The 19529-nt window shown below is 39.9% G+C and overlaps 1 protein-coding gene across 1 annotated transcript in view; it reads right to left on the reverse strand.

Moving 5' to 3' along the window:
- SLIT3 (slit guidance ligand 3) overlaps window positions 1-17811 on the reverse strand; it is a 525410-nt gene extending 507599 nt beyond the window's left edge. The window contains exons 1-2 of the mRNA XM_042790009.1: window positions 17350-17811; window positions 17009-17261 (exon numbers count right to left, since the gene is read on the reverse strand). Coding sequence (XP_042645943.1) covers window positions 17009-17193 — 185 coding nt within the window. The 5' untranslated portion in view covers window positions 17194-17261; window positions 17350-17811. The remainder of the gene's footprint in view (window positions 1-17008; window positions 17262-17349) is intronic.
- Between the last annotated feature and the right edge of the window lie 1718 nt (window positions 17812-19529).

Raw genomic sequence — 19529 nt, forward strand, 5'->3', positions numbered from 1 at the left:
TATGTTCTAATAACAATTTAATTCAATACATATTTTGTAGATGTTGAAGACTAAGTCACACAATGTACACACTTATTACAAACAGGGATGCTTGGAGCAACTGGAGCAAATCCTACTTCACAGCAAGAATTATTCTGAATTGCTTCATCTTTCATTCTTCTCTAAAGACAATCTAGTGTACTTAAGACAGGCTTTTAAATGTTTCAAAGCATCAACATTGTCTGGAGCATGCCATTACGCAGCTTCAAACAGCACTAGGAGTGAACAGATTTCCTCTTATATTAATTAAATTTCAGTTAATAACTATTTTGCTTTGCGACTCAACTCTTCCAAAACATCCTGTCGCTGTTCTCAACTGCCACCCTCTTCCTTGGACTGTATAAAGTTTGATTTGAGAAGAAAATCCACTTGCCATTTAGTACTATGCATTTCTGTCTTCTAGACTCCCACATTCCCTGGGAAATATACACTCATCTCAGTTCTTAGCCTATACTTCTCTAATATACATGATCAGAATTGAGTTTGATTAACACATCACTACAACAATAAACATTACAACTCTTACAAGAGCCAATAACAACGGCAATCAGATGCTGAACTCTTGCAACAATCTTCAAATCAATAATTCAATACTTACATATATAAAAAAAATATTTATACAAAATTCAAATCCTTTTATGGATAAGGATGCAAAAATTCAAAACAACACTACTAGACTGTAGAAAGTTCCTATTACTCAGATATCATTTTGCTACCTGCTGAACCCCTATGCATTGTAGTCTCCAAAATAATCCAAAGTTTGGGCCTTTATCAGAGCTGTCAGTCTTAAACATATCCAGGTGAATCCTAAACTTAATTCTTTAACTCTTCCAAGACTAGAGTGGGTTTTTTGACATCAGCTGCCCATTTTGGATCTAGCTCTAGTTGTCTAGTTATGCTTTTCTAGGCATAGAAGCCAAAGTAAAAAGCCTTACTAAAGTATTAAAAAAACATTAGCTCTTGGTACAACTCTAACGCATTTGTGTGGTTTTTGAACCTGTGAGGTGTGGGCACTGTACAAGTTCACAGGCACACAAAAGACTCTTGGTCTGATGGTCTCGGTCTGATGGTCTTACTGCAAGTGGTTTATTTGCTTTAAGACAAGCTTCTACTTAATGCTTTTTTTTTTTTTTTTTTTTTTTTTTTTTAAGTTACAGGTTTTTTTCTGATCTGGAAAACCACCAGACACTAGGACTAACCCTGTTAGCTTTTGGTCAGAAAATAAGTTACTTAAACTTAGTTCTCTTTCTAGAAGAAACACAGTTACTTCATTTAGCTAAAGCCATTCACTGCCAACAAGTGTTCCAGAGCAACAAGGTTTTCCTCCCATTCAGAGAACTCTCAGGTGCCAGTCTGGCAAATGCAGTGGCAATCCCAACAACAAAACCAAAGATCATCTCTCATGTCCAGTAATTTCATGCCAGTACTGATTTCGCATATCAATGACAAACACAAGTCCTAGATGGGCAGTTTTTTGTAAAATACTAATCTATTTGTCTTTAACCTAGGAAGACATTACACTAAATGAAAGTACATAGAAACTGAAAATAACCTGCTATATAAGGAGAAGGGAATCTAGAGCACCAGCTGCAACTTCATTCTAGTCCTCAGATGTTTGTTCATTTACATTAATAAACAAAGAAGTCAGTAAGAGCAGCAGAGAAACTGCGCACTATATTTAAGAAAAATTAACTGCCGTACACTTCAAAAGACAGCTCCAGCTCCTATCCCAGTTGTACAGCACTATGATTATTCCCTGTTCAACTGCTTCATAGGTAAGTACATATTTCTAGTCACAGAATCTCAAACACGAAATTTCGTTTCTGTACCTACTAACCCTTCAAAGTGGCCAACATATGCCAGCTCAAAACTATATGCATTTGTGTCACAGTTGGGAGAAACAAATTGGCATAAAACCCAATACTCTGAAAAGCATCTTGATTAAACCAACGCCCTGTGTAATCTACAAGGGAGATGCATTTCTCTTGATCTAATTCCTTGCCGTTTTCCAACAAGGGATGCATAAAAATGTGTGTCACACAGAACAATGCACTTAGCAATTAATAAAAATCTCACTCGTGCCCTAAGAATAGGTCAGGATCCAACACACCACCTAGAACTCCCATCACAACAAATCTCGGCTAGGACACAACTGACAGAACTCCCCAATATTCATGAAAAACAGAACAAAAATCATTTCCCCACACATTTAAGAGAAACTGTTTTGAGGATGTAGCACACAAAATTATTTGTTATGATTAATTTGTAATACATGCCAAAGGATTTATTTCAAATGATAAATCAACTTGGCAGTAACATTCAAAATGAGGGGGCTAAAATTCAAATGATAACAATTGAATCTAGATTCCTGAATCCAAAGAGTTACTGATATTTATCATAAGTCCAATTCCTCCAAATAACTCAAGCAGCACACATTCTTTGGAAACAAGGCTTTTATTGTTTTGCCACTACACTGCTAAAGGACTTTGTCAATCCCAACCACCTGCTAAAATGACAGCTGAGTCTTCCCTTGAAAATTTTCCTGTTTGATTTGTTTTCCCAGTCCCCCCAATCACTATGCAAGGTAACCATGAACACAAGCACACACCACCTGAACAGGAAGAAACATGTATTTTCACAGGTAAGTTAACCATTCACTTGGCTAACTACTGCACTATAGAAGCTTAAAAGCACTAGGAATACCTTCTTGATTTTTATGGAAGTTATCTGCAGGGTTTGAGGCAAAAGACTGGTCAGTAAAGCCCTCCTGTCTTTATGAGTGCTTGTCGTCTTACCTTTGGAACATGCTATCAACCGTCATCATTACAAGGAGAAAATCCACTCCCATGTGCGAATGTATCCATAGAGTATGGTTTGGCTACCTTTTGCAGTCTTTACACACTCAGTATCTGCTTTATTGTTTTAACCATTTTCCAAGATTTCTGCTATGAAAATTAATTTGTCTTAATGGGTATGGACTGCCACTAGCCTCTTAACCTTAAATGACTATAATTCCCTAGAGAAAGTGCTGGGCAATTCTCTTATGCCTTCAATCCAAGAACTTCAAAGTTACTGTGATTAACTACTCAGTTATAGCATTACCCTGAAGCTCTCTGTCAGCACAATCTGCATATCTTCAGAATTAACATATTCCCATCTCAACTTCTGCAATACAGGAAATAAAGTCCTGGGACTGAATTTTATGAAATACACAATTCCCTTAGTTTCTAAATCACTTAAAGTATGAACATAAAGAAAATGTTCATAAACGAATGTAAAGAAAAAAGACAAACAACTTCGAAATCATGTACAGCTCAAGTAATTTAATTTAAAAAAAAAAAATTACTTTTTTTTAGAAGATGGTTCATTCCATCTCCGTATAAGACTTATTTTTTCTATTTAAAACAGCTGACTTTGCCAATGAGCATAAGGATTTTTTTTATTTTTTATTTTATTGACTTCTGGGAAGACTGGTACTCTCTAAACATTTCACATCATCTAGTTCAATAGGAAAAGAATGGGGGAGGGGGGAAAAAGTGTTCCACCTAATAGAAAATAAGCCCATGCAACAACTACAGGCAGGACACTGACCGACCAGAGAGTTGCTTTGCAGAAAAGTATCTTGGAGGCCCTTTGGACCACAGAACACAAGCAGTGTAACCCTGCAGCAGTGAAGGCCACCCTTGACCAGACCACACTAGCAAGAGTGTAGCCAGAGGGTGTAAGAATTTGAAATAATTGACTAATCTCTTGTATTCAGAACCTGTGACAGCTCATCTGCAATACTGCAACCAGTTTCAGGCCCTCGGGTACAAGAAAGGCACTGACACATTGGAGAGAGAGGAGTACAGGGCCACTGGCAACATGACACGGGAACAGGGGCTGGGAGACCCGGGCTTGTTGGACTTAAGTAAAACGGGAGATCTTACCACAGCCTGTAACTACCTAGTAGGTAGGAGAATACAGGCCCCCTTCTCCAATCTGCAGTAAGATCACGTCATATGTGGAAAACACATTAATAGAGAAAAAAAAGAATCCCTGCCACAACCACCAGTTCTTGAAAAGGATTCAGACATCTTCTGCATAACTTCAGTAACAAGTACTGCACACGGTGTATTAACACAGTAGTATTGGGATCCAGTAATTTTTATGTTGTTCGCTATCCATCTTACATCAGAACAATGAACATACAATCCAACATTTAATGAATTTTGTTGTTGCTGGACAGCACCACATGTGTGACACTGGATAGTTTCAGTCTCCAGAATAATTTAATAATTTAAATGGTAATTAAATAGCCACACAATAGCTGGAATGTACAAATACCGTGCTGCAGTCCATCATACTTCTGCAACACACAAACAAGATACAGCTTTTAATTAAAAAAAAAAAAAAGAAAAAGTAGATCTTTCTTCCTGATTACAGAAAGCTTTCACATATGACTCAGGTTGTTTTCTTTCTATCTGAACAATGAGAAAACTGATCTGAGAGGGCAAGCACCCTAATTTTGTGAATAAGCTACCCATTCTTAGGCCCATTAGAGTAGTTCTTAGTTAATAACCCACATTAAGTGTCCAAATGATCTAGAACTGCTTGCAGGCAACACACTTCTGTCCTCATCCTTGTAAAAACAAGAAAAATTACTTGGCAAACCATAGGTGCTAAAAAACACCAAGGAAAAGCTGTGTTTTGCAACGTGTGCAGTAGCTGAATTCCCCATTGAGCAGATTGCTGTTGAAAGTCACAGCCGAGATCTGCAGAAAGCAGCATAATGGACTGAGTAATTCAAGTACTCTGTTTCTTCCAAGGAAATACACATTTGTCCCAGCCTGCAGGAACTCCTGACTAATTACTACAGTTCGCAGATTTTATTATATAAAAGAAATGTTATGCTGGCAGAGTAATCTTCTAACAGTACATGATTTTACACTCCCATGCCCTTCACACTTGACTCCAAAGTTTTGTAGTTATTCTTTATGTCCTCCAGATCTCGCTTGGTAGTGTCACCTGTGCCCTTGTGACAGATAAAGGGAGCCTGCAGGCAGAATATAACAGGTCAAGAGGTTATACTGGCACAACCTCATGTGCCAGTACACAAATACAAAGCTTATCAAACAAGCAGGAAGAGCTAATGTTTTGACTACAGTTTCAGAAATACAACATCATTGGAATAACTAACATGGTGGGATAGCTCTTGCAATCATAGGTACATTTGGCAATGGTTGAACACGGGGTTCTCAGTGAATACAGACAAGGAAGAGGAGTGAGTGGCCTTCACGTAAATAAACAGCTCAAATGTCTGGAGCTCCTCTATGGACTGGGTGAGAGTCCCACCGAGTGTGCAGGTCTGGAGCAGAGGAGAGATCAGTGAAAGTGACATTATCCTAGAAGTTTGTTACTAACCACCCACTCAGGGTGAAGGAGGGAACACCACTCCTCTTCAAGCAATGGGAGGAAGTCACCAGATCACAGACCTTAGATCTTACGAGGAATTTGAATCTCCCTGACATGCTGGAAAGGACGTGCACATTATAAGGAGAAAAAATTACAGTACTGTGTCATATTAGCTCAAGAATCATTTTCATTGATACTAAAATAACCCCAAGATTAACATCTGTATATAAAAAAACTTAATTTTTTACTTATTTCTTTTAACATCTTGATTTTATTTTACCCTTCTACTTAACTCCGGTAACTGCAGCTCATCTTTCATATCGAACATGCACCAGCTGGATTGTATGCACATTCAGTGGCTACATCAGCCCAGTGCTACTGCAACGAAGACAGCACAGTTATACAGGTAGAAATCAGACAGTGTCAGACATTCTTTGGGCCATCTTTTCACTCAACTATCAAGTGAACTATCTCATCAGGATATGAATAGATACATGCCTGCTCTTCTATCTTCATCCCTTTTCGACTTTAAAGGTTACTCAAGTGACTTCACATTCACTACCTCAAACAGTAATACATTGTAAAACAATGTAAAATATAACCTGAGATAACTGAACTTCAGAAAGATCTTCTAAGAATTATAAGCATTCTTCAGAGTTAACATCATTACTACAATTTATGTCAAACACACTTTCTCAAGCTTCTAGATATTTCTCCATTGTGTTTAATACCACTCTAATTTTAATTAAGGACTTACAGAACTGAATGCAATAAATAAATAACGCAAGAAACAAAGACTGACAAAAATCACTATTTTTCATGAGATTGCATATAGAATTAAAAAACCAAAACGGACGAAAAGACAAGTGTGTAGAAGTCAGCCAAAAAAAAAAAAAAAAAAGAAAAACATCACAAGGGGCTTATCAGGGAAGAAAAACATTACAGGTAAATTTAATCAAAACTCATATTGCTTTATTCCAGAAAGACAACATCCAGTGTTTGCATTTATGTCTGTATTTCACTTAACATTGTGGTATATGACTGAATGTAATACTGTGAAGAAACTGCTACCTGTTTACGTGCTCTTCACTAACACAGACAATTTGATGTTTAGGACTTGAAATATTTCACACCTGCTTCTGACTGCTGTGATTCTTGATGACTTGGGAAAACGTTCTACCAACAAACACTATTTTAGTGAAGCCCAACATGAAAATCAAGCCTCCATTTCACCTCCTTGCTAATTTTCAGACATGCACAGACTAGAAATTCTTCCCAGGAGATGTTTTCCTGGAAAGGTAATACAAGTCTTTGTTTGTGTTTGTGGTTTTTTGTTGTTGTTGTTCAGGGTTTTTTTTTTTTAATCTAACAAACATCCAGTTTCACCAATTCTATCCCTTCCAAATAGTACCACACTGAGTGTACATGTCTACCGTAGCCACTAAGGAGCAAATTAACCCAAGAAGTTGTGGTAAGAGATGTAGGACGGGGGTTTTTTAATATGTAAAATGAAATTTTGAAGGAAGTGGTATACTGACTTGACCAAGTTAGCATCTAGATATCACAACCACATGCGATTTTCTTCATTCTCAAGTAGATTCCCACCTCTCCTGTCCTGCCCTGTCCTCCTCGAACTTTTGGTTTTCAACATTTACTTGCTGGAGTAAAGCTGAATTGATTTCATGATGTTTGCTAAGTGAGCACAAAACTCAAGTTTTCCTGAACAAGACTTGGCACACAAATTTGATGGTTCAAGTTACTGAAACTACTCAGGCTTATAAAACCACATTGCACTAAGCCTATTACATACCTAAAAACTATGGAAGAACAACCTTGGAAAGTATCTATTCTATAAAATTAAGTTAAAGCCAACTGGGTATAATTAATTTTCAACTTCTAAAATACTTCATAAGCAATTAGCTCAAGAACTTCCCAGGCTAAAAAAAACAACCCCAAAACAAAATCAAAAACCCAACCAAACCAAACAACCCCCCAAAAAAATCCATAAAACACTTGATTGCTATCTTTTGCTGCTTTTTCATATGTTACCTATTAAAATTCACAACTCCGAAGGACCATTGGGCTGTTTCTTATACTTTCACATTCTTATCTGAGAAGCTTACATCCAGATGTGTTTTTGTGTCACTCTGAAGAACCAGCCTTTGCCTAGGGCTTTGTTTCACAATATCTACTTCCACTTCTGGAAAACAAGTTTTCTTTGCTCGAGAATTTTACTTCTGTGACTTGTTTTACCACTTCATTCTTGTCTCCAGCTTACATCTCTACAGCATTTATTTAGGCATTTCAGAAGTGCACAATTGCTTCCCTGTATTATTTCCTCACAATTAGTTCTTCAGTTTTTGCTCCCCAGCTATAATCTTAAAACACCATCTCTAACCTGCTCTACCACTTCAGGATGAGATGGCTAACCTCTTCTCATGACTCTACAACTACTTCAGAGAAGCTTGTGACCCTTAAGTTCCTGCCTCACTAAGTGATGCAGTAACCACTGCCACTCTCACCAAGCAGAGGTATTTCACCCAGGTTTTTCTGAAATCAGCATTTCAAAAAAACATACTTAATATAATGCCTCCCTAATCTAAATAAAACCATCACACAAATGAATGATAAATTTCAGAATAATCTGTAAATTAAGGTCCCACTAAGTCCAGGAAAAACTTGCTTTATGACTAACAGAAGGCACAAAACATTTTAACTGCTTTCCGGATGCAGGTTTTTATTGCTAAAATTTCTGAATTATATTTAAAGAATACAACTATTTTCATTAAATATTAGTATCTCCATATCTGTGGATGACCAGTACACACATATGCAGTGATGAGTTTTAATGGGCTTGATGTCACGTGACCATGTTTGTTATGAGCTTTATATGCTATGTATTATATTCTAAAACAGAGAGAACAGGCAAACCTTTAGGAGACCAGCATTCGGTGCTGTTTGACATGTTCTTATTGGGGGGGGAGGGGAGGGGGAAGGGAGCGGGCAGCAGAAATCAATTACTGTAAAGCTAAATTATATTCTTACCTAGAGCTCTGGGTAACAACTGAGAATTTCTTTGGTCATCCATCTTTAACAAGACAGCATGTCCCAAGGAACATGATTACAAAATTTTAAGGAAATGTCTTCCATTTTAGGATGAGCTTTTTGGAATCTCTGACAAATAACTGCAGTTAGGAATTTGAATCTTTTCTACTTTTGGGCAAGTGTTTTGGGGAAAAACCTTTTCCAAGTCAAGTTTTTGTATTAGGTCAGTACTCTGTAATATCTACTGCTAATGCTAGTAACTGTTTTTGACAGACAGACAACCAAGTATTTCTTCAACTTTAAAAGCTGCTAAAGCATCTGAAGAAGTGCTCATTATTCACCAGTGCTGTCCCAGAGAAATTACAGTGAAAACAATGCAGTAGGACAGTATGATCAGAGAAAGTGCATGAAGCTCACAACTCACTGCCTGTACCTCTTGAAGCTGTCAAGGTTATTTATTAGGTTCCCATAACAACCTAGACCAGTAGTACCTTACAATCTACTAATACATCTATTTTGTACAAGTTAACTAACACATTCCTTACCAGCCACGGGAATAAAGGAAAAAAAAACAATTGAAGAAACAAGGGTTAAGAAACAGTCCTCTGACTTTTGGTACACACAAGAATGCACCTATGCCTCTGCTTCCAGCATGTTATTTCCGTAATAACGAAGTGCTTTTGAAACATTTCATGACAATGTTCAATCACATACTCTTCCTCTCCACTCCTCTCCCCAAGTGAAGCAGCCAACCTTGACAGAATCTAGCTCTTAGAAAGAAGAGTTTGGAGCCAGACATTAAAACCTGCATTTAATAGTGCTGTGATTCTCAAGGTGAGAAGCTTTGACTCACTAATATGAAATTTATTACCATTTCTGCTATCATGCCTAGAAGCACCCTTACAATAGGTCAAGATTTCTTGATGTTAAGTGTTGTACAAACAAGCAAGTCTCACAGGGCTTTCAGCAAAGACAAAAAGAGCAAAGGGATGGGGACAAGCAGAAGAAACAGTACTGATCATCAGTACAGCAGGCACTGTCCTCAACTGTAAAGTAGCTGACATAGCATTACATATTTTTAACTGGTATCATGAAAATTAACAGTAAATACAAAATTTTGCAAAGTGACCTTTCTCTTTTTTTTTTTTAAATGAGGAGAGTTCCTCCCAAGCAAAAGCATCAAAATGGAATTTAAAAAAAAAAAAAATTCTATCAGAAATTGAGTTCATCACCATCCCCCCTCCAACTTCTACAAGCATCTTCACAAGCTGTTAAAATGGGTTACTGATCTCCAAATCTTTAACTTCCAGAACAGTTTATCCCTCCACTTACGTAGGGAGCCCTGGATGAAACAGAACCACCAATCTTCAGTCTACATAGAAAAAAACAACTGTGAAGGTACACAGAGAAAATATTCTGAAATATTACAGGCAACTGATTTGCCCTGTTCTTTTGGATGGTTGCCTGTATGCACAGCCACAGCATAATGTCACTGCAGTATCCTCACACAAGAAAAGAGGGTTAAAGTCTCTCCAGTTAAACCCCTAAATATAGCACCACCGCTAGGAGCCTTGCATCTCTAACCGGTCCATGTAGCAGTGAGGCATCCATGATAAGAACGCTATCTCCCAAAATGCTCGGTATTGCTTGGACTCTAAATCCATTTAATAGGTGTTTGAGGGCCTTGCTGAGTAACCTGACACTACTTCCAAAAGGTTCATTCTCCACCACGCAACTGAACTAGAAGGCCGTCATACTGACCTCTCTGCAGGAAGCACAGAGGGCTCTCCTGAGAACTCCCTTTGACACAACAAGTTAAGAATTGTTTCTGCAACAGTATTGCAAGTTTTCAGGAAAGCACAGGGAAAAGCGAGTTTGTGAGCAATACAAATTCTGAAGTCAATTTAGAAGTAAATTTCACATAGGTTTTGCAAATTGCTTGATGGAAACTCAAGACAAGACCAGCTTTAAAACACTAAGTTTTCTTCCTCATTTTAACTGAACTGATGTTTATTGAAAATGCTCCCTTCATCAGTGACAGAAAAGGAAAGAATATAAGCATCAGTTAACATGATTTCCCACCTGAGGGACAAAATTAATTTAAGCTCTCAGAAAAAGCAGCAACTCGCAGACAGAAAGGTAAAAATCTAATTAAAAGCTCCAGAAATCTATCAATCATAGGATTAAAAACATACATTGCAGCCAAACAGATGGTGTAAAACCGAAATACAAGACAAATTTATTCTGACAGAGACAACTGACAGACCAGATTCAGTTGGGGTAAAAAAAAGAAAAAAGCTGAAAATAACTGACAGAGAGGTAAGAACCAGCCTCTTAAATTCTCTTTCCTACAGAGATGGCCCTCAACCCATCTAAAATTTACTCACAGTACAAGACCACAGACCTGTTCCCCTTATGTAAATAGATAGATAGATCTTTTATGTATTTAACACCATTAGAAAAGACTGTCAGTTACTTACAAGGCTATTTCTCAACGGGGAAGAAGTAGCTCTTGCCATTGATGAGAGCTGTTCAAGATATTAAATGATACATCTGACTGGACAACATTGAAAACAGATCTGAAAATACAAAGAACATTACGGATCTCTGGAGAAAAGACTTAAAAATAGTGAAAACAGAATAGCTTAAGCCATGTTGCAGCCAGAATATTACTAGAATTCAGCCCTTTCTTATCCTGAAAATTACTTAAAAAATGAAAAAAAAAAAAAAAAGATAAATTGATATAGCCTTATATTGGCAAGCAAAACTCATTAATGAACCTAAAAGGAATGGGAGTGACAATGGTAGTCCCAAGCCAAAATCCATATAATATTATAATAATGCACTTAAATCAACAAGAAGTGACAGAAACTCCCTGTCACCCAAGGAGCAGAAAGGAGCCAAGGATAGGAGGCACATCCAACCAGCCTGTCTCAAAGACTTCACAAGACGAGACGACAGGGCATAAAAATTAGTTCTATCACGATAACATTTCCGAACACCACTGGTCATCCATACATGTGTGTAATAGGAACACACAGATAGACAACCACCTGAAGAAATTTTTGCCACACATTACTTATAGTCATTGTCACAACTGGAAATGCTTGAGTTTAAAAAAAAAAAGCTTGGCAATGACATTCCAGAACGATTACTGATAGTATTCACCTGACTGTCAAATGACTTCATAGCAACCAGCTTCGAGTGACAGACAGTAGACAACACAATGGCTTTTACAGAGGTTACTGTACAAACAAAGGAATATTAGGATTTATTTATTTTTGGCCTCGCATTCTATCTATACAGGTAAGCTATACCAACATTGGTTCACAATTCCCCAGACTCATACAAACACAAATTCCAGCCAGGGAAAAAAAGCGATATTCATCATCTCTATTTTAGGACTTCCTATAAGAAAACAGCTGTTTTTTAGAGGGGCAACTTTGCTTTCACTCAATTCTTTTGCAGGAATCAATACTCAGCTGCAAAAGTAAGAATATGAAAGGAGTTAATAGTCTCAGAGCAACTCAATAAAAAAATTCTGCAGTAAGTAGCCTGGTCCCTTTGATCTCAGAATCTCATTCAAATCTGTGTAAACAAATACAGACAACGTGACAACAGCCACTATTTGCTTCTGTAGCTACCAAACTGCAATAGCTAATTTCATCCTCCTTCCTGTTTCCATCACTTCAAAATGAGGTAACAAATTTAACCATGCAAGACTCTGATCCTACACAAATGCACATCAATGTCCAGTTGAGCACAAGTATACAGCATTAAGTTAGTAAAAGGAAGTAACCAGATTGAATTAAGCAACTCAGTCAAGTCTCCCCAGGATCAGTACCTCTGAGACAAAGCTCTTTGAAATTAAAGCCCTGTATGTCTACTTACTGACACATGACTGGGGTGGGTGGAGGGGGAAAAGGTTCCATGCAAGGTTTTGGAGACTATTACTACACAAACAAATGAATGGTAGTCCCTAGTGGGAAGAATTTTAGAAACACAGAATGTCAATGTAACAGTCAGTATAATTATATTTGCATGTGTTTAACATTGTGTTCTGCAGTAATATTGAAGCATTCAAGTCAGGATCCTAGATTTAATTTGGAAACAAAATTGAGGAAGTTGAAGACTTATTACAAGCCAGTGCAACTTCAGCAGCTACATACACCTAGGCCAAAAACACTATAATAATATATTTATATAACAGAAACCCCAAACCACATGAAAACTCCAGAGTAAGCAGATGACTAAGCTTCTAAATTGCACCTAAATGTGGACACACTCAATTTAGCTACTCAGACAAAGCACAGAACAGATTAGCCTTGCAAGCTTTATCAACGTAGCAAGGTAAAGAATCCTTCAAAGTAAAACACAAACCAGAACAACAGAATAACACAAGAGACCCATCCATTAAACAAGATTCTCAGCCACGAAGTGTAAGTTAATCAATAGCTCAAACATGGCTAAATTCTCCACAGAAACTTTTATACATATATAATGTGCTGCTAACAGACAGGGAGATAATGACGTGAATGGATGGAAAAACACAGAGCTCATGCTCCGTATTCAAACGGAAAGCAGATACTGAGCCAGAAGATTTCTGAGCAGTTTCTCCATATCACATGTTCCTTTCAGAGCTGAAGAATACAACTGTCAAGCAGGTGACTTTGATCTGTTCACTGCATTTACACATCATCCCAAACTAAACTGAACTATCAGCATTAAGTGTTATTAAAAAACCACATATATAGTATTTTACATATACAGAAAATATTTCCACTGAAGAAAATTACATAAATAGAGACTCGCATATAAGAACTGAACTGCTGGTAAGCAAACTCTGATTAGAGAAGTCTGATGAAGCAATCCTGAGGAGCTTTTCAGAAGGTAAAACATTCAAGATATTTACGGATGTATTTACATATTCATTATTTCTAAACACTAACTTCTGCTTCCTTTATTGGCACAAAACATCTTACCTGTTGCATAGCTTAAATAAAACAATCACTGTGCCCACCCCCAAAAGTTAACTATTAAATTATTAGCTTTCTCCAAAACATGAAAGGCGTATAAACTCTTTTTTGGTAGGATGTTATTTGGCTAATGGGGAATGGATCAGTAAATACTAACGTCAAGCCACAAGGTTCAGTTACATCATCCTGCTTGTGTACAAGTTTCTCTATGGAGCATCACATCTTGCAATTTGGGGAAAAGTCTTAGACCTAATTTCCTGTGTGAAATGATGGCTCTTCTGAGGCTTCCTTCTCCAGAACAAAAGTATGTGGAAGTTACTCCTGGAAGTGACAAATACTTGTTTCACCACCTACTTTCTCCAGACTGAATAGTTTCTTTCTGCAGTAGCATACAACACTCACCTCTTTTTAGCTGTTCATGAAACCTAAGCAAAAGCTTCCATCTATACCACACCATTAGAAGACTATCACACAACACAGTAACAAGGTGAACTACAACACAAGCCTAATACTGCTTGCTATATTTGTAAAGATAATATTAATCTGTGTAAAAAAGTTTCAGATAGTTTTACAACTGCGTGTGCCATGTGTGGATTCCCCTCAAGACAGAAATCACAGGTACAACTCCTTACAAAAACCACCTTCAAAAAGCATTTAAAAAAAAAAAAAAAATGCCTCAATCACATTTCTCATGAAAAATCAGCAATCAAGGCTCTGGTGATGTCCATTTCTTGGGGTATCATGAGATTATCACTAGCTCATTTAATAGAACTTCTCAGTAAGAGATTTTTTTCCCCCTAAAGATATTTCCCATTTTTTCCTTAATGTCATATTTTCAGTTTTCCTGGAGTTTCATATTAACACAAATTTAAATAATATTTAACTTGGATCCACTAGCCCGAGCAATCTGTAACATTTGTACAAACATAACTAAAAGCTTTGTGGCAAAATATTTTAAGTGATGCCATTAGTTCTCTTATTAATTAAAGCAAAATCTTTCCAACTTGAACGAGTATGAGGAATTTTTACCTCAAGAGACTGCAGAAAGAAGTGAAAGAAGTGTAAGAGTCTAAGAAGCCACTTGGTGTGTGGTCATCAAGAAACTTGTTAAAATTACTTTCCCAACATACCAGCATTTCTGAGATTAAAAATACCTTTGTCATTTCAGATATAATCAATTTGGTTTTATTCATGAGTTAAACTAGTTAAAGATTACACATCAACCCAGAGTTATGTCATCAATAGTTACAGGTTGCCATGGACCACAAAGAAAAATCAGATACTCTGATATATCCAGTGGCTGACTGATCTTTCACCTATGAGCAGAATTTAGACTTGGAGGAATATAGTCCTTCTCTCTCTACTGATTACATTAGGAAATTCAAGTTAGTGCAATTAGTAGAAATCTAGATTTGAAAGAACTGATACATGCTTTAAAACACAGTTGTAACAAAGGTGAACACTATAAAAAACAGTGAAAGGCTCATAACAGACTAATAAAGAGTTAAGACAGTATTTAAAAACACAGAATAATGTGTTACTACGCGATGCTCTGTATGCTATTTTCACAAGGTTTCAGCCACTGAATGCTTCGATAATACAGTATTTTAAAAACCAAACCGAACAAACAAAAAATATCCAACACAGCTACATTTCATATTTACCAGTAGTGTATCTCTGAGGTTAAATATTCCAACTGAGTATTGTCAAATAGCTACTATTGTTCTTCATGCTGCCATTAAACTAAAATTTAAATCTGTAAATAACACCAAAAATTATCAGGACCAAGAGCACAGGGACTACACTCTCTCTTATTCTTAACGCTTAACATACCAAAGGCCAAGAAACCTGGGCTTCTGGCTTGCTTCCTTCCAGAAGGCAGGGAAAGTTGACAACTCTATTAAGTACATTCTCATAAATGAAATTCTTTAACAAAATTAATTCAGTCCACCTCAAACTTTGGCAATAACAAATCACCATTTTTAAATTCTTCTCAGGATGGCAACTAACTTCGCATTTGTGAATCATTTTAACCTGAAATTTAAAAGTTTAATTCTAGTCTTTGATGCTTAAAACCGTGCACACACACCTCACCAATGAAGCATACAAAACATTTCTGTTATCACACAGACCTACTCCTACTGGCCTGTTGTACTATTCTGGTAGTGGTTTGTTGTTTCTGGGTTGTTTGTTTTTTGGTTTGTTGTTTTGTTTTTTTTTTTTTTTTTTTAATCTCTAAACTGCCAATTTGAGAGAGTACCTGGTTTCCATGCAAAAAAGTTAAGCTTTCCCCAACACTGACATATGAAAACTATTGTTCACACAGCTGGGGTTAAAAGGAAGGCTGATATGGCCACAAAACATTAAAGACAGCTGAACACTGTAGTAAGCAATCTGAATATTGCTATTATTTAAGAGGTCTCAGCACTATAAAATGCATTTAGAAACATTCAAGGATGCTATAAAAATTTAATTCTGGGACAGAATTTAGCTTTTAAGAGGACTCTATGGCACAAACACTTTGTTTGCTTAGTAACCTACTCCAGCTTGCTCTCTTAAAGGCAAAATCGCTTGAGAGTTTGAAGTTTCCTCAACTCTATGACCCAAAAGGAAATAAAATCGGAAGTCAGGCCGTAGAGTCCCCAGCGTTTGCTTACTGATTCAAAACCGCTTCAAGTTCCCAGCTAATCCCCATCAGGCACAAGCAGGGGCGCTTTGCCGAGGTGAGGCGCGGAGGTCCGCGCAGAACACGCCCTGCGCTGCGCATTAAGCGGCGTCAGAGGTGCCGTCCCCTGCACCAAGGCACTGCCAGAGCCGGGTCGCAGAACCGAAGTCTGCTTCCCTCTTTCTCCTTAGAAACTTATTAAGCAAGGAGAAAGAGTCAGCTGAGGAACTCCCGAGCACCCCGGGTACGCAAGGTTTACTCCGAACACACTGATCGCACTCCCGTGCTGAGGTTGGAAGCCCCCCGCAACGGCACACCACTATCATAAACTCTGAAGCCGATTAACAATTGAACAAGCAGCTTCCCCACAGCAGTTTAAGAATGAAATTAGAGACCAATTTAATGCGATTTCTTAGCCATTGGAATTAGTTTACGGCAATAGCCCATTTTTCCCCGGTGATGAATTCACCGCGCTGAGAAAGGCAGGAGAAACTGTTACCAGCAACCAGGTGAAAACATTCAGGTTTCTAATTGCATAGTAAATTGGTGTTTGCATTGACAGTGATTATCGCTGGGAGCACTTCGGGCAGAGCTCTAAACTCTGCATTACAAGCAAGTCAGTGCAAAACCCAATCAGATGGTAACTGAGACGGAAAAAACGTGAAACTCCGAAACGGATAATAATTTTTTTTTTTTTTTAAATCGAGAACAGCAGCAGGATAGCTGTAACTTCTGAAGAGCTCCTCCCCTTCCCTCCTGAAAACATTAATCCGTGTTTGATTACCGAAACTGCTGTTAGTATGTACTCTGCACTGCTAAGCAGGTGTGGAGAAACTCATCCCAGGTGCTTCTACAAGTACTTGAGGAGCCCTTAACGGTTTTTACTTACAGTCTCTCTGCATTCCTGGGAATATCCCTCGGTACAGTTTTGAGTCCTAGTCCGTGACAATCCACGTTGGAAGCAATACATGTACATTTATGCGGGCATCCTCCAACAGGCATCCAACTCACGGAGCTCCAAAAGCTCAAGAGCATTCCAAGGCACAGAAACGCACTTCTTCCACCAGACAACATGGTTTCTCGATCACTTCAGTGGGTATAAAAGTGTGCGCAAGCAGCCGGCCCTTAAAGATGAAATGCCTCTAAGAAGAAAGGGAAAAGAAAACAAGAGGCTCTTAGTACAGCCCAGGGGAGCCCACCACTGCCATCATCGCCGGAGCACCAGCAAACCTTCAAAGGCGCCCGAGAAGGTTACGTTGGGTGGAAGAAGGTGGGGAACTGCCTTTCGGGCTCAGGTTTCCTTCTGTTATCTGCGAACGGTACCAGGAGGCAGATAGTTTTAGAGAGCTGGAGCCAGATGCGTCCTCAGATGAAAGGGAAACCGGGAGCGGAGGCAAACACACAGCAAACATCCATCAGAAGCGGCGGCAGCCCCCAAAGCAGCCTCCTCCGCTCCGCATGGCCCCACCTGGGCCGGGCAGGTAACCCGCGGCGGGGGCGGTGGGGCGCTCCGGGGCTCCCTCCCGCCGCTCGGAGCCCCGGCAGCCCCGCGCTGGCCGGGGCGGGGGCCGAGGGGAGGCGAGGGGAAGCGGAGGGAGGCGGCGGCGCTGCGGCCGCTGCTGCGCTGCCCGCCCGCTCTCCATGCAGTGGGCACGGCAGCCGGGCGAGCGCCCGCGGCGCAGCGCGGGGCCTCCCCTCCCCCTCCCAAAATAGCACCCGCGGCGCCCATTGGCTGCGGGCGCCTTGACGTCACCAGCCGGCCGAACTTTGGGAGCGGAGGGCGGGTGGAAGTTTGGGGGCCGCGCCCGCCCGCGCCCCGCGGCCCCTTCCCCGCCCCGCGGCGTGCGGGGGGGACGCGGTTCCCAGGGCCGGAGCGGGGGCGAGCCCGGCCCCGGGCCCGGGTCGGGTTTCGGCGAGGAATGTGCGGGCTGCGGCGCGGGAAGCACCGCCCGGCGCTGCCTGAAAGCGACTCAGGTTTCCCCCTCCGGAGGGGAATTCGGCGCCTTTTGTCTCCCGCGTTCGCACTCCCCGAGTACCCTCTGGCGGCGGCGGGGGGACGGTCACCCTCCGGCGGGGCTCCCCTGGGACCCGCCCGCCTCCCCGGCCCGAGCGGCGGGGCCGCTGCCGCGATCAGAGCCCCGTGCGAAGCTGAAGTTCAGCGACGCCTCTGTGGAAACGCAGACAAAGCAGGCTGCCTTCCCGTGGCGATTCCCTGCTGATCGGATGGAGGTTCGGGCTCGGAAAGTTTTACCGACAGGGTACTAAAAAAGCCCCCCCAAAAACGCAGCACACCCTGACAAACTGATAGCATTTCGAGATTACTTGGAAAATAGCAAGATACACAAGAAGGCAGGTTTTCAACTCAGTCCTGGCCCATCACCAGGAAGGTTCTCCCTGGAGTTCACCACCAGACACATACAGTGACCTCTTGACCTGGTGCATGCATGTCACGAAAACCCATCCGTTTCAAAATACTTCATTCCTTCTTTTGCAAGCTTAAAGATAGTTCAAAAGGCACATTTGTGCTTAACATTATTGGGAACACAGATAATCTGTTGTTCACCTGCACAAACTCTTAGTCCCTCACTGTGCAGCTCAGGCTCTATTGCTGCATTTAGGGAAGTTCTCCTTCCCACCACTCAAGCAGGATCATGGCCAGTGTTACCATGAAACCCTCACAACCCCTCCGAAGGGTTGACAAGGCTGACAGATCAGGACATGAGTTCTCAGGTTTTGCTCAAAATGTGTTCTCAGCTTTTTTCTATGAACATCAAATTTGCTATTTTAAGTGAAGGGTTTGTAGTTAAAACACAACTGTAAGATCTTCAGCATGAGATATGGACATGGCATTCCAGTGTGCAGTAGCACATCTTAAGTACCTGTTCACTTCTGGCAACATTTGCTTCATGTTTTGATGACGGAAATTTGTAACTACCTGAGGCATTCCTGCCCACCTTGGGAACTGGTTTTGCCCAAACCAGTGAAACGCCCCCCTTTACAGCCAGCAAAGCAGCTACTTACCTACTGCCCTCCCTAACAAGCAGAGTTACACTCTAGAGCATTTGCCTGCAAAGAGAAAATTGCCAGAGAGCATGTGCAAGACCACAACTTAACCTTCACCTCTCCTGGTCTCTGTCTGAAAAAGCAATGAAATGATTTTCTAATTTTATAATGAATTATTTACATGAGAAATTTCATTTTTATATAGAAACCATTTTGATGAAAACTTAAGATTGAACCACTTGCGTGACTAGACTCAAAGCTCAGTTAAGTGCTCCTTATATAGCAGTATCCCGTGCGAGAAGGCTCGGTGACAAATGACACGAGGTTTGAAAATGCAGAGAGGGACTCAGCTGTCACCCCTTTAAGTGGCTGCTTTATGGTGCTTCAGAAAAGATTAGAAAATACTG

The sequence above is a fragment of the Tyto alba genome, unplaced genomic scaffold, assembly GCF_018691265.1.
Source record: "Tyto alba isolate M040663 unplaced genomic scaffold, T.alba_DEE_v4.0 Super-Scaffold_17, whole genome shotgun sequence".
Taxonomy (NCBI): Eukaryota; Metazoa; Chordata; class Aves; order Strigiformes; family Tytonidae; genus Tyto; species Tyto alba.